Below are 16,437 nucleotides of genomic sequence, written 5' to 3' on the forward strand. Positions count from 1 at the left end.
TGCAGATGACCAGATATGGGAATGACGGACTATGAGTGGCCAAAGGAGAGAAGGGGAAGGAATAACAGGTATTAATAATCCCAGAATTTTTGCTCTGGGTAATCGGGAATGACTGGAGGAATTCCCACCAATCGATATTTTGTAGGAATTCTGCCTTTTAAGTGTCTTTCTTCCTTTTCCAATGGAAGTCTTTTCCTTCTTCTGTGTATGGAACCTGATAGTAAAAAAAAAGCATTTATCTTTCTATTTTCTAGCATTGCTTTCCTACAAAAAGCACTAAAATCCTGCCAATTTTGAAATAGCCTATCTTTGGAGAGTAATCACAAATAGTCAAAACACCTTGAAGATCTTATCAGCTTCCTGCTTTCCCTCTCTCACCAAAATTAAATCCCATGACTAGGAATGAAACAGCAAATATTTCAACTAGATGTATTCTGTTATAGATGTCTTTTCTCCCCTGTTTTTATTGCCAGGCAGCGAGTTAGCAGTTAAGTTCATGGGTCTATTTTCTTAACCTATTCACCCTAAACTGGAATTTTTGAGTTTATACTAAAAACAATAATATCCTACCCTTATTGTTGCCCATTGTTGTTTAAATATTACCTTTATTCATGTTATCTCATTTGATTCTTTATCAAAAAACCGTATGATTCAAACCTGGCACATATCATTATTCCCCTTTAATATATGAGCAAGCTGAGAATGAGAAATAACATGTTCATTTACATTGCCAATAAGTGTCATCCCTGGAAATAATGTCCAGGATCTATTACTCAATTACATCCAATATACTAGAAGCTGTTACAGAGACAAAAAGAGTTCAGCATATTATCTTGAAAATCTTCTTATACAATTGAGAAAATCAGGCATAAATATGTAAACAGTTAAATAACATTCCATGGCTAAGAGTCGCACCAGATGGCAATAGAAGCCATAAGTCAAAAGGTTAATTACCATGTCATAATGTGATATACAAATATGGGAGGACTGTGTCCATTTCTGGGCTCTGTGTTTTAAGAGGGACACTGACAACATAGAGCTTACTCAGGTGAGATTCACTGGGAGTCCAAGGAGACGCAGAGATCAAAGATGAAGGGACAAGTATCCAAACAAAGACAGAACCCAGGGAGGGCATTATGCCCCTCCACTTATTGCAATGCCTGGTATGTGAAAAGCTTATTCTCCTTGGTCCCAACAGTATGCCGGGGGCTAATGGACAGAAGTTACAGGAAGGAAGCGTCCAACTTCGTGTAAGGAAGGATGCTCCAACCACAGGAACAATAAAAAGTATACAGAACAAGCTGCCTAATGTGGTAATGAGCTCCCTATCCCTAAAGGTGATCCAGTATGGGTTAGGTGAACACCGATTTAGGATGTTTTAGGGATAATACCTGTATCACATGCCTTCTGTGTGCTATCGAGTTCAGAACCAGCAAAATGGTATAACTGAGAGATGGCATGGTACAGGATTTAAGAGCACAGTCTCTGGAGCCTATATGATGCTCACTCTTGCAACTCAACTACCATATTGTAAATAAGCCGGGCCCCATGGAGAAACCATTTGTAAGCCCCAGCTAAGGTATCAGCGGACAGTCAACATCAACCTTGAGATGCATGAACATGCAAGCTTTCAAATAATTCCAATGTTTCATTTTTTGAGCCACTCCATTTGATACCAAGTAGAGCAGGGATGAGATGTCCTGCCAAACCCCTCCCAAATTGCAGATTCATAAGCAAAATAAATGTTATCATTTTAAGCCACTAAGTTTTGGGGTGGTGAATTCTTCAGTGCTGGATAACTGAAATACAAAGTTTGTGTGATATTCTGAGTTACCATTGGTCTTCACATCCATTAATAGGTGCTGAGTCAACTAGAAGGTGGTGTTACCTGCAGAAAGGCAGTTGGGTGGGTTGTGCTGACGAGAGAAGAGAAGGCTTGGTGAAGCTATTGAGAGAACGTGAATGAAAGATTAATGAGGAACTTTGGAGACACAGTGAAGGACTCGTTGAACACTAGATCTTCACTGTGTCCATGCATTTGTCATGCCCTCCATCTCCTCTATAGTTTTGTGACTTTTCTAATTCTTCTTGAAGAGGCAGCTAGATTGAGCAAGTGCTAGGTCCTGTCAAGAAGGTAGAAGAAATCTTAAAGGTCTGTAGGCCTGCTGAGGAGGAGTGGGTGGTGGACTTAGGAAGCAAAACACCCAAGTGGATAGAATAAAATCAAAGAGACTCTCATATTACAAACCATGATACATTAGAATATCCACAATGTTAATATGGAAAGGAACCCAAGAGACTGTTTTCTAGATAAGGAAATCAAGATTAGGCACTTGGAAGGTAACTAAGTACTTACTGTAGAGTATAAACAGTACAATTGAACTTCAGAGGAGAGACACTAGGTTTGTTCAGAAAAATCTGAATGGGCAATGGACCTAAAAATGCTCTCTAGGCCTGGCGCGGTGGCTCACACCTGTAATACCAGCACTTTGGGAGGCCAAGGCAAGTGGATCACGAAGTCAGGAGATCGAGACCATCCTGGCTAACACAGTGAAACCCCGTCTCTACTAAAAATACAAAAAATTATCCGGGCATGCCTGTAGTCCCAGCTACTCAGAAGACTGAGGCAGGAGAACGGCGTGAACCCGGGAGGCAGAGCTTGCAGTGAGCCGAGATCGTGTCACTGCACTCCAGCCTGGGCGACAGAGAGAGACCCCGGCACGAAAATTAAAAAAAAAAAAAAAAAAAAAAAAAGAAATGCTATCTAGATGGGGAGACCAGGAAAATCAAGACAGAGTGGATATGATAATGTGCTCTTTTTGAGTCTAAGAAGGGAAAGGTATGGCAGTTCTTGAAGGTGAGAGCAGGGAATCAGGATGGACCTTTTATCGTCAATACCATAAAAAACAGTTGTCTCATTTTTGGAGGAAAAAAATACACTGAACACATAGAGAATCAGAGTGGGTGACCAGATCTCCAGCAAGCAGCTCATGATACATTAGAATGTCCATGATCTGCTGTCCTGGTGCTATGAATATAGGCAAGAGGAGGCAGGCAAAGGAAGAAACCAGGAGGCAGTTACCTGGCTTCCTTGTTGCTTTTCAGGCTACAGCAAATACATTTCTAAATTAAGATGCAGTGCTGGAAATCTGGGCTCCAATCCTCTGAGCGGTGTTTCTGATGAGGGTAACTGAAGTCCCCACATTGCTCCATCTCTCCTCCTATTTCCTGCAGCACACAGCATTGATTATCCTCCGAAGAAAAGCCATTTCAGCATCTAGAATGGAAGAGGAGAGGATTAATCATAGTGAAATTTGACAAGGCAGAAGCCTCCACGGGCCCACTTGAACCATTTAAAGCTTTTATGTCCCCTCTAGACTCGCACAAGTGCATGTACATCAGGATCATAAAAGAGGGGAGACGCTTATTTAGAAAGCAATAATAGCTCAGGACTGGCCTCTCTCTTTTGTGTCTCTTCTTAGCCCCGGCTGTCTAAATCAAGTCATCTCAGCTGTCAGTATTGTTTTATTCCTCATTTTAGGAGATACTACAAAAATGTCAGTTCGCCTGGAAGTTGTGCCCAGAGCATTTAATTGGATTTAAATTAAAATGAAAGAAAGACACCAATGTGGTTTTAATTCCAGCAGTTATTATAATAGATAAGGATTCTAGGAAAAAATAATGTCAAGTCTAGGTGAAATTGTTACGCTACAAAATGGACCCAGGGGATTTTTTTTTTTTTTTTTTTTTTAGAGAGAAAGGGGACATGTTCTTGCTGTAACTGTATTTAACATTCAGTGTAGGGTGCAAAGCTCTCCACCTTTTCTCTGCTTGCTAAGACAAGCGGATGTATCTTAGAACTGGGGACTGGAAGGGACATGAAAACATCATCTACGTAATTTCTCTGCTGTCAGAGAAATCATTCTATATGTATTAAATATCTCTTGTTTGTAACTTATACTCCTCTAAATAGCTCCTGAGGGAGCTATTTAGAATTAATTCATCACAATAAAAAAATTGTCTTTGTGCAAGCTTTCATATTTTAGTTTTAGACTCTTCCATTTTCAATCCCTTATGAAAAGACACAATAGTAGGTTATTATCTTCCTGATAAAAAGCCTTCACATTGTTAATCTCTTTTTCCTAAAATATGTTTGTTTCTGAAATATTTCCTCATATGCTCTATTTTCCTGCACCTAAATAATACGTCCCTCAAGTTAATTGCTCTTCTTTAGTTATAAAATCCCAACTGGATTCCATCTAATCATCTAATAATTCCTACACTTATGCCTCCAGGACCACACTAGCTTTTTAAACCACAGCACAGTGAAAGCTGGTGGTCATTTGCTGTCTCATTTTCCTACCAAAATTGTATGCAACTGTTCTGTCTTTCCCAAGAACCGTCCTTTGCCAGCTATTTCTTTAATGGACTGTGATTAAATGGTTTTAACTGATTGTTCAATGAATATGTGGGGCCCATTAAAAAAAAAAAAGTAGAAAACACATGGATTTAAAAAAAGAGAGGATATACAATGAAAAGTTCTCTTCCAGCCTCTGTGCCAGTCATGCGCTCCCCACAACCCTTTCGGGTCTAACCCCATTTCTGCTGCCTATGTATTCATGGAGAGAGATCATGTATATAAAAATAAATGCATGTAATGTATTTAATACAATTGGCAGCATGTTTTAGCACTGCTCTGTATCTTTTTAAAATTTTAATAATATACCGTGGGGATCTTTCCACTTGGTACACACGAATCTCCTTTATTCTATTTTCCTTTACTTATATTTTTTTCAGTAGACTGGCAGTCTACTGACTGGATGTACCATCATATATTTATTGCAAACCTTTCTGAATATGGATTTCATTCTCCAAAATATCCTCTACCAGCTGAAGACTGTGGAAGACTCACTATCACACTTCACTGTGCAACTGTTTGCAGAATGCTTACTATCAGCACAGCACTGGGCTTGGTGCGACAGGGAATACAAGAAGCAGTGAGTTTGGCAGCCTCTGCTCCCTAGGAAACTATAGCCCCATCAGGGAGAAAATACATGAGAATAAGGGGGTCCTGATTGCCAAATCTATCCCCCTAAGATTTTCCTTTGTTTTCTTGCATATCAGACATTTTTCCTAATACATAGTACAAGTGGCCTTTCCCCTTTATTGGATATGTGTATGGTGGTTTGTGTGCCTGGTCCTGCTTTTATACTGGGAGCCACAAGAATAGGACTGTCAAACTCAAATACCTACAGAGGCCAGGAAGGTGACCTAAATGAGTGAAAGGCAGTGAAATGAGCCAGTTGGGAAGGCATAAGCTCTGTTTAAAGGGATCCCCCAGCTGCTACTGTGCTCAATTATTTCTCTGTGAATAACCAGACCTTCTGGTTGATTAAAAGGAACCAGTGGGTAACAGGTACATGGGACTTTCCTGCATTATTTCTTACAATGCATGTGGGTCTATAATTGTCTCAAAATAAAAAATTTAATTTTAAAGAAAATCAGATAACTAGATCATTGTGTGAAATTTCCTGATTTATAAATGTAGGCAAAATCTGAGCATTGTGCAGGCACAGCAAAACTCATCTATCTGTAAGCCAAATGCAGCCTTGGGTCCACCATTTTGCTCTCTGCGTATAGCTGAATCATTATAATTTGATTTGTATAAAACCCAAGGCAACCCAATGCACGAGTTTGTTTTAAAAATACTTGCTACTGCGAGTTTCCGTTACTTCTGACACTAGCCATCCTCACTTACTTGTTGAGTTTCTCTCTCATTCCAGGTCCTTGGATGCGGGTCTGTTGCCCAAGCTATTCTCAGTCGGGGAAGTTTTGGAGGGATCATCACGATCAATGTCGGATTTTCAATGGCAGTTGCAATGGCCATTTATGTGACTGGCGGTGTCTCTGGTAAGCAGTAGAAATAATGAATGCTGCTATTAATTCAACCACTCCAATATGCCAGCACAGTGCTGGGTGCTTCACATACCTTAATTTATTTATATCTTAAAAATCCTGCAAAAGTGTGTATCGGATCCTATTTTTATAGATAAAATTAAATTTTTATAGATAAAATTAAAATCACCAACCACTGGTAAGTAACTTATGCAAAGGCAACATTTAACAAGAGACAGAAATGGGGGTTAGAGCTCATAAAGGATTCATTCCTAAGTCTGGCTGCTGCATCTTATTCTCCACCAGTCAACAGGATTTTTTACTTGCTCTAGCCCACATTTGGAATCCAACTCCCAGATACCCTGTGAATAGCTCAGTGAAGGTCACTCCAACAGAGGCAAGTCCTGGACCTTTATCTATAGCAAACAGGAAGAGTCTGGGTCTCTTGCAAAATGGATGGTGCTTTCATGGACATGCAGATCTGATCTATAAGGTCTTAGTCTAATCCTGCCCTGAGGAGTAAACTGATTAGAAGCCATTCACATGGTTCTCAGAAACAAAATGAAATGATGATAATTTAATGCAGTCTAGGGACTTAGAAGTGACTGTGGAAATGATCTGGTTACCAAAGACACTCAGAATCTTTCAGCAGCCTGGTGTGGGTCCTAAGAGCATTGAGTCAAGACTTGGTGATAAGAGAAGAAAGTGAACTGAGAAACTATGCATGCTGAGCACTGTGCTAAATGCCAGACTGCCTTTATCTCCCTCTCCTTTACAACAGCACTCTGAGGCGGGTATTACTGTCTCCATTCTACAAAGAAATCCCTACTGAGAGGGAGTCAGTAAATAACTGGAAGCCCTGCAGCTGGTAAAGAGGCAGAGCCAAGATTTGTCCCAGGTTCACATGATCTGTGTGACAGTGAAGCACACATCCTCATTTTTTGTTTGTTTGTTTGTTTTTTGTTTTGTTTTGTTTTGTTTTAGAAGGAGTCTCGCTTTTTTCCCTCAGGCTGGAACACAATGGCTCAATCTTGGCTCACTGCAACCTACACCTCCTGGATTCAAGCGATTCTCCTGCCTCAGCCTCCCGAGTAGCTGTGATTACAGGCGTGCACCACCACACCTGGCTAATTATTTTGTATTTTTAGTAGAGACAGGGTTTCACCATGTTGGCCATGCTGGTCTCGAACTCCTGACCTCAGGTGATCCACCTGCCTCAGCCTCCCAGAGCGCTGGGGTTACAAGTGTAAGCCACTGCACCCTGCCTATTTTTTGTTTTTTAAGACAGAGTCTCACTCTGTTGCCCAGGCTGGAGTGTGGTGGTGGGATTACAGCTCACTGCAGCCTTGACCACCCAGGCTCAAGCAATTCTACCTTCGGCCACCTCGGTCTTCCGAGTAGCTAGGACTACAGGCACGAGCCACTACAGCCAGCTAATTTTTGTATTTTTTGTAAAGACCATGTCTTGCCATGTTGCCCAGGCTGGTCTTGAACTCCTGGACTCAAGTGATCCACTTGCCTCAGCCTCCCAAAGTGCTAGGATTACAGGGATGAGCCACCACACCCAGCCAACACATTCCCATTCTTACACAGCATTTCCAATGCTCTATTATGAGAAGGGCATTACAAGCAGGTTAGTTGGGCAGTGGATCCTGCAGTTAAGCTGACTGGCCTGGTAGCAAACACTACCTTTGTAGCACTGAAGAACAATTGCTTAGACTCCCTGGGAGCTCCTTGGGCTGTGCACCTGGAATGGCCATTGATGGGCTAGCACCCTTTCCATATCACAGCCGGACTCAGATCCAAAGGCGGTCCAGATTATGACAGAGTCCCACTCTGTTGCCCAGACTGAACTGTGGTGGTGGGATTACAGCTCACTGTAGCCTTGACCTCCCAGACTCCTATATATGTGATTTGCTAGCATGCACAGTGTCTTCATTCAAACTCTTGTCCAGCTTTTGCTGTGATCCCAGCACTGTACTGCTTACCTCAAGGCAAACTCCAAGAAGGGCACAAGAAAAACCAGGGGACTGCCCTAAATATGCCAAGGCTTAACTGCTTCCCCTAAAAGCTCCCACTGCATTCACCAGGTAATGTAGATGTAGCCATATTTTCAGCCGTTTTTTAGGTAGAGACATGGTTTTGGAGTATTTGGCCTGCGTAACACCCTGAACTGAACATCAAGTAGATACTTAGAATTAGTTGGCCCCAGACCCTACCACTGTTGTTAACACCCGTCACCACTGCAATCCATATCTGTTTGTGTCCATTGATATACCTGGGGATTTCTGCAGTCACTGTAGGAGGGAAAAAGGGAGAGAACCAGCAGGAAGAAGGAGTGAAGAAATGGTGTGAAGTCTTCTGTAGCCCCTAAACTGGGGTTGAGTCCCTAGAGTTAGAAGAGTAAGGGCCAAAACTGATGGGACTTCTTTCAGCAGAAGCTGTGCTTCTGGGTGAGAGTCAGGACCTGACCAAAATGTTTATGAGCAACTATGAGACCCTAAAATACAAATAGAGTGGTGTCTGAGACTGGCTGGAAAATGGTAACATTGGCTTGGAAAGGCAGTCCGTACCATTCTATCTCTGGAATCTAGCACAGTTCAGGCTCCTTGAGAACTGGTGGCTTTGGGAACATTTTGGGAACATGCAGCACAACACACTGGCCCATCATGACATCTGTGTGGACAACAGCATCAGTATCAGCTTCAGCAGATGCAGGAATAGGAGAGGATTGTGTGTGTGAGGTGACTTTCTCATTGTCACTGCAGCTAACATACTGGTTTGTGGGCACATACTGGTTTGTAAGATCTGCTTGAAAATTCCAAAAGTAACCAATTTATACTGGGCACAAATATAAATGGGATCCCATTTTGTGGTCGCCGACTAGTGAGGTCAGCAGATATTTGCCTTTTAAATATAAAACATCACTTTATTGTAAAGAAGTTACAGCATCCTGCTCCCCTGGGAATGTTCCAGTCAAATCCAGTCAATCAGAGGTCATAATACCCTAATTATGTAGCATCCTGCACAAAGCATTTAGGCTAATGGTAATTGCTCTTGATGTAGCATTTTATGACTAAAATAAACTCATTGAAAAAGCAAATAGCCTTGTTTTCACAACAAATAAAATATAGGGTTATCTTGATCACAGGATTGTGTATGGGTGGTGAGAAGGAGAGGATTTGCATAGAATAGAACATTGAAGGGGTTCCCTCTGCTCACCTAAAACTTTCACCTTGTGCCCTGTGGGCTCCAGCTGTGCCTGCAGGCCCTTTATGTGAATAATTTGATTGTCCCGGCAAGCTTGGCAAAGCCAAGAGTTGAGTGCACTGACTCTAGTTCTCATGTTCTTTCCAATACACTGCTCTGCCTTGTCCTTGTGATAAGCTGGGGTGACCACTCATCTCTACAGGGAGAAGTTTCTAGCAGCCACTTTTGGCCTCTAACCAGAGGCATCAGGGTGCCACTTGTCCACCTCTCTTTCTGAACCTTTCTGCCTCCTTTCCAGCCCTTTTCCTCATTGCTTTGCAAAGCACCCTTCCAGACATACCCTTTTTGATCCCCAAGCAACTTTTTTTCCTCTGTAGATCTCTGTAGTCTGAGCTATCTAAATAAGGCCTCTGATTATTTCTTCAACCTTTTTTTTTTTTTTTTTTTAATGGAGTCTCACTCTGTCACCAGGCTGGAGTGCAGTGGCACAATCTCGGAGCATTGCAACCTCTGCCTCCCAGGTTCAAGCAATTCTCCTGCCTCAGCCTTCCAAGTAGCTGGGACTACAGGTGTGTGCCACCACACCCAGTTAATTTTTGTATTTTCATTAGAGACAGGGTTTCACCATGCTGGCCAGGATGATCTTGATTTCTTGACCTCGTAATCCGCTCTCCTTGGCCTCCCAAAGTGCTGAGATTACAAGCGTGAGCCACCACGCCCAGCCTATTTCTTCAGCTTTTATATTGAACACCTACTAAATGCCTTGCAACATGTGAGGTCCAAGGTAAATAATAGTTCCAGCCTCAGGATGCTTAGAAGGAGCTAACAAACAGAAACATACTTATGGGAAATTTTATTTTGGAAGAGGAAATTGTTAAACAAAGAAATAGACGAAACTCAAGGGAGTTGGATTGGAGGTGATCCCTTACGGCCCCCTTGTTCTTTTTTTTTTTTTTTTTTTTTCACCCAGGTTGGAGTGCAGTGGCACAATCTCTGCTCACTGCAACTTCCATCTCCTGGGTTCAAGCAATTCTCCTGCCTCAGTCTCCTGAGTAGCTGGGATTACAGGTGCGAGCCACCATGCCCAGCTAATTTTTTTTTTTTTTTTTTTTTTTTGAGACAGAATTTCGCTCTTGTTGCCCAGGCTGGAGCGCAGTGGCGCCATCTTGGCTCACTGCAACCTTCACCTCTGGGTTCAAGCAATTCTCCCATCTCAGCCTCCTGAGTAGCTGGGAATACAGGCACCTGCCACCACACCCAGCTAATTTTTTCTATTTTTAGTAGAAACAGGGTTTCACCACATTGGGCAGGCTGGTCTCAAACTCCTGACCTCGTGATACAACCACTTCGGCCTCCCAAAGTGCTGGTATTACAGGCATGAGCCACTGCGCCTGGCCCCCGCCCCTTTTCCTTTCACAATGGCTACTGCCAGGCAGCTGGAGGCAGCTACTCCGCAGCAAGCTTCTGGGAGAAGAGGAACTTCCCACTGCCCTGTGTGTCCCCTCCTCCCTCCTAACCCCTGTTTCTAGCCTTCCCTGGTAAGGTGTACTGCTAGTCTCCAGAATTGTGGCTCTCCTGGGTTGAAAAGGAAAACTCAACAGTTGAAGTGTTTATAATGCTTTAGGAAATCATCTGTGCTTCAATACACTGGCATTTTCTCACTCACAGTAGCCACTGAGTGGCAGGGGCAGATGAAGAAAGGACCCTTGTGGCTTAGCCAGCAGCCAGAATCCCCCCACCCACTGCAAGTCCACTTTGCCCTGTAGACTTGGAAAAAGCATAGCTTTCTCCACAGGGAGTGGTAGAGGCTTCTAGAAACAAGTGCACCTTTTGGTTCCGTGTAGGATCAGCATCATCATCGTCACCACCATCATCTCTCCTTTGTTTACAACTAAGTCCACAGCCTGAAAGTCCACATCTCAATGTGGTGTCTCTGATTCCCCCTCCACACAAAATGTCATTTGTCTTCCTCAAATGAACATCTGTTTTCACTAGGAAGTGAGCCTATATGCTCAGACAATTTTTAAAAATTCTTTATTTATTTTTCTGCCCACAAAAGCAGAGAAGCCTTTATAAACACGGTGACGATGGTCTGGAAGTGGTATAGCAGAGAACATAGGCTCTAGAATTCAGATAAACCTGAATTTGAATCCTGGTTCTTCCACTTACTGACCATGTAGCCTTGAGAAACTTCCTTTCCATCCATGCCTCAGTTTTCTCCTCTATTAACTGGAGTAGTACCCATCTCATTGGGTTCTTAAGAGGATCAAATGCACCTACTACCCCTACAATAGTATCTGGCAAGTATTTGATAAATGCTGCTCTTGTTGTTACTAGCAAACCCAGCTGGAGATGTTAGAGACCAACCACAGAGCAAACTCTCCATTTGATTTTATGGCTGGATGCAAGTCAAGGAAGCTGATTTCTCTAGCTGGAGCTTGGCTTGGGCTCAGGAAAGGGTTGCTACATTTCTGTGTATGACAGAAATGCATTGTTTATGCAGAGGAACTGAGAACTAGCCACTCAAACTCTGTGACCACCTCAAAATCAACTATGCCCCCACCCTCAGCAACCCACAGTCATTTTCCCTTAAAGATACATCTCTTTTGAGCTTGTTTTTATATCCTCTGGTCATGGCCTGAGAAATTGCTAGATATAGATTTAAATCCTATACATATATTGGATAAGCATACTGACTTTTGAAAGATATTGAAGTTAATAGCTACATCAATCTGTTTGGGGTGATTGCTTTATAAACAGAGGGATACAACCCTATTAATAAAGAGCCACTTAAGCACATCAAGTTTCTTTTTATACCTGACTCTCTTTTCATCAAGATAAACATTCTAAACAGTTATCCAAGGATGCCATGAAAATGATCAGTCCTCCCTCTCTCCCTGCTCAGATACACACACTCTGTCTGTTTCATGTGCATACACACCCCTGTTTCTCCTCCCAGGCAGTAGTTCCCTACCTAGAAGACTGAATTCCACCTGAGATCTCTAGATGGTTTTCTGTATATTCTTCATCTTGACCTGCCTTCTCACTTCTCCAATCTTCCCTTCTTTGCAGGTGGCCACATCAATCCAGCTGTGTCTTTTGCAATGTGTCTCTTTGGACGGATGAAATGGTTCAAATTGCCATTTTATGTGGGAGCCCAGTTCTTGGGAGCCTTTGTGGGGGCCGCAACCCTCTTTGGCATTTACTATGGTGAGTAAAGTCCCTGAGTCTTATGATTAGGAAGAGCTGGGCATAATTTGAAAGTCAGAATTACTTGGTAGGCACAGGTGAGAAAAAGCAAGGACAGGAAGCATTCTACAAGAGACAGGAAGTTCTAAATTTGAGAAAATGAGGCCACATTACCGTTCCAGCAAATTCATGAATCCTCTTGATGAAAATGGTCATATCTTAAATGGGGAGCAGAACTTAAAGGAAGCCTGTCTTTGTGCCAAGCCAGCACTACAACATGAACATCCATACAACAAGCAATAGGCCAGTGGCTTCCCCACTGCGGTCTCTGATTTGGCTGGGAAAGGAGGTGTTTTCTCGTGGCAAAGGTGTGACCAGTAAGTATTGAGAGAAGGACTCTGGGATGATGTCTTTGAAGGAAGAGACACAGCAGAGATGTGGACTGGGTGGGAGCCTCATTGTCTTTCTATCAAACAGCCGGGTCTTCCACTCTGCAACAGTCCTTGGGAAAAACACAGTACTGGTGATAGAAGACCAGACTTTAGTTCTAGCTGTTCAGTAAATACCTGTGCGACTTAAATAAGTCATCTGATCTGAGTAGTCTCAGTTTCCTCCTCTGGAAAATGAGAAAATTGAATTACATGACTCTCGAGGCCTTTCAAACTAAAACACCTTGGTGTTCCCATGAAATCAACTGTTAAAGCAGCTCCTTCCTTCTAACCCAAGGTAAGACTTAATACATTATGACTCCCAAACTGAAGGCCTTAGGAAGTCATGGAGGACTGGGTATGTAGTGGCTCATGCCTGTAATCCCAACACTTTGGGAGGCAGAAGCGGGAGGATCTTTTGAGCCCAGGAGTTCAAGACCAGCCTGGGCAACATAGGGATAGCTTGTCTCTTCAAAAAAAAAAAATAATTAAAAATAAGCCAGGTGTGGTAACTCACATCTGTAGTCCCAGCTACTCAGGAGGCTGAGGCGAGAAGATTGCTTGAGCCCAGATCAAGGCTGCAGTGAGCCAGGATCACGCCATTGCACTCCAGCCTGGGCAGCAGAGAGAAACCCTGTCTCCAAAAAAAAAGAAAAAAGAAAAAAGGAAAAAAAAAAGAAAAAGAGAAATAGGTTATAGAAAGGGACTTTTCCCCATAGAGTGTCTCTCTGAGAATTAGAGTCTAAAAGGGCTAAAAGGGAATTCAAGGCCACACGGGAAATTCAGAGCCCACTGCTGTGGCAAGAATGGCCTGGGGTCAGTGCTGGCTGTGGCAGTGGCTGCCATACCCCTAGCTCTAAGGGCGTCTTCAGTCTACTGCAACACCCTTAAATTCTGGAGTGGTATTAGGGGTTACTGAGAGCCCTCTGGGAATTACAAATTCTTCCTAGAGCAAGACCAAGCCCTGCTTTGGCTTTCAGTTGACCTTGAAAAGTCCAAGAATTTCCCCAAAAGAGAATTCATTCCCAGGACCCTATTGAAGAAGAATTTGTTCAGGTTTGGAGTGGGCCATTCAGAGAGGCCAAGGGCCTTCTTCCTTTGACCCTCCATCCTGGGATTCACCTGGGCATCTCTAAAACTATCATTCCTCGGAAGTAGAGAGAGACAAATGACACGGCTATACCAAGCTCAACCCAAGTGACTGGTTGTTTAGCAGAAGGCTTGGCATAGGCCTCCTTCAACTCTTCCCAGAGAACACTAATGTGCTGGAGCTTTGTCTTTCACAGATGGACTTATGTCCTTTGCTGGTGGAAAACTGCTGATCGTGGGAGAAAATGCAACAGCACACATTTTTGCGACATACCCAGCTCCGTATCTATCTCTGGCGAACGCATTTGCAGATCAAGTAAGTGTAGATTCAACAAAGACTTAACTTTGGTGAAAAGATATGCTCTTATAAGGGAAATGCATTGGAGAATTAGAGACCACTCAGAAAGGAGAGATTGTATTTCCAATGGCAGAGGTTGCTAGGCATAACCCAAGCTTTCTTGATAATCGTTTTACCTTTGCAGGAAGCTGATACCACCAGAAAAGTTTTCTCCTTCCTCTTTAATACATACACTTGTTCCCATAGTTGAGATCCAGAAAATAATGAATGACTAAATGTTTCAACCCCTGTAGACAGAAATGGAGTTCACTTCACTATTGTCTCTTTTGAACATGTGGTCTAAGTGTGGAGGCCACAAGAGAAGACATTTCTATTTCAAATCAAAGACTGTGAAGGGTGGTAGCTGATCCTAAGGTATCACCAGTCCTCTCCGTCTCACCATGTACATAGGTTTATTTATTTAAACTCTCAAGGTGGCTAGAAGTATCTCTGCCTTATTGACATTTAAACAAGCTTCTGGCACCCAAGCATACTGTGGTGTAACCAATAGCACACCTATTTGGTCAGCTTGTGGCAGGACTAACATTGTCAACTCCAAAGACTCTTCTTCCCTTACTGTGTCCCAAGAAGGCTGCTGGTCATCTTGGTCAGCACACTGGAAGGAAGGCTATGTTTTTCAGTATCTCTAAGTTCTGCTTCTATGATCAGGATATATACAGTGGAGCAGATCAGAATGGGTATGTGTATAAAATGGATCTTCCAGTTCATCAGCTATGCCCATCTCCATTCAATGTATGGATGAAAAACTATGCCCTCATGTCCTTAGCTTTTTTACTTTCCACTTTCATCAATAAATCAAACAGGCAACAAGCGTTTATTAAAAACTCACTATGTGCTTGACCCTGTGTCTGGAGCTTGAAAGACTGACAAGTAAATGTGAGTTGTAAAGATCCAAGATGCAGAGTCTGAATGCTTGAATTAAAATAGCTGTTCTGCCTCCAACTTCCTGCATGGCTTCAGAAAAGTACTGAACTTTTTGGGTCACAAGTTTTTCACTTGTAAAATGGGGATAATATGAGCCTTCATGAAGTTACTTATGAGGATAAAAAGAAAAATATGAGAAAAATGCATTATAAACAGTATCTGCCCAGAAATTTAGAATCTAGTTGAAGAGCATTGAACAAGGAAACTATGCAAAATAAGATATAATTAGATAGGGCTGGGCATGGTGGTTCACATCTTAATCCTTGCATTTTGGGAGGCCAAGGTGGACAAGTCACTTGAGCCCAGGAGTTCACTACCTGCCCGGGCAACATGGCAAAACCCTGTCTCTACCAAAAATACAAAAATTAGCCAGGTGTGGTGGTGCTTACCTGTAGTCCCAGCTACTTGGGAGGCTGAGGTGGGAGGATAGCTTGCACCCAGGAGCTAGAGGCTGCAGTGAGCTATGTTCGCACCACTACACTTCAGCCTGGGCAAAAAAAAGAAGAAAATAAAAGAAAAAATATATAATTAGATAAGAAACTGGAGTATAAGGGCCATATTATAATAGAAATTTGAAGCAGAGAGTATAGAAGAGCTACAACAATTTTAATTATTTTGGTGGTGTTCTCTAAATTTTGTTTGTTTGTTTGTTTGTTTGTTTTGAGACTGAGCCTGTTGCCCCAGGCTGGAGTGCAATGGCATGATCTCAGCTCACTGCAACCCCTGCCTCCCAGGTTCAAGCAATTCTCCTGCCTCAGCCTTCTAAGTAGCTGGGATTACCAGTGTGAGCCACCACTCCTGGCTAATTTTTGTATTTTTAGTAGAGACAGGGTTTCACCATGTTGGCCAGACTGGTCTCGAACTCCTGACCTCATAATCTGCCTGCCTCAGTCTCCCAAAGCTGTATCTTGATCAATGTTGACCTGCATACCACATCCTGAGCTTTCTTCATTGTGTCCTTGTCTCAGAGTGAGTTTGCAATTTCTCTAAGGTCTGTGATTTCTAAGTCCATTATTGTGTACATAGTCAAGTAGAAAAAGCAAATATTAGAAAACCCTGATGCTGTAACCATCAGCAAACTCTGAAGGCTCTCTGTATTCCTTAGGCTTTGGAGAGAGTTCCAAAAATTACCAGTTATCAGTCAGTCAACACCCAACAGAGTTCTTGGTCATCATGACCATATTTTGGGGTCACCTTATCTCAAGATTACTAAATTGCTTAGCTCTAAATATTGTCCAAACATTTTCCTTGGTTTAGTTAATAATCAATCACTTATTCACCCAATAACTATTTACTGGGCACCTACTTAGCCATGTACAGCTCTATGCTCTTCCTTCTTCAATG

General features: G+C 42.6%; 2 protein-coding genes across 4 annotated transcripts in view; one reads left to right on the forward strand and one right to left on the reverse strand.

Annotated features, from left to right (window-relative positions):
* ALDH1A2 (aldehyde dehydrogenase 1 family member A2) overlaps positions 1-16,437 on the reverse strand; it is a 325,601-nt gene that overhangs the window by 210,377 nt on the left and 98,787 nt on the right. The gene's annotated exons all lie outside the window — the stretch shown is intronic.
* The window catches only part of AQP9 (aquaporin 9), a 48,699-nt gene that overhangs the window by 23,080 nt on the left and 9,182 nt on the right, over positions 1-16,437 (forward strand). For all 3 annotated transcript variants that reach the window (XM_025390366.1, XM_025390365.1, XM_025390367.1), the window contains exons 2-4: positions 5,784-5,910; positions 12,178-12,315; positions 14,009-14,127. In XM_025390366.1, coding sequence (XP_025246151.1) covers positions 5,868-5,910; positions 12,178-12,315; positions 14,009-14,127 — 300 coding nt within the window. In that variant the 5' untranslated portion in view covers positions 5,784-5,867. The remainder of the gene's footprint in view (positions 1-5,783; positions 5,911-12,177; positions 12,316-14,008; positions 14,128-16,437) is intronic.

The sequence above is a fragment of the Theropithecus gelada genome, chromosome 7a (genome assembly GCF_003255815.1).
Source record: "Theropithecus gelada isolate Dixy chromosome 7a, Tgel_1.0, whole genome shotgun sequence".
In the NCBI taxonomy this organism is placed as follows: domain Eukaryota; kingdom Metazoa; phylum Chordata; class Mammalia; order Primates; family Cercopithecidae; genus Theropithecus; species Theropithecus gelada.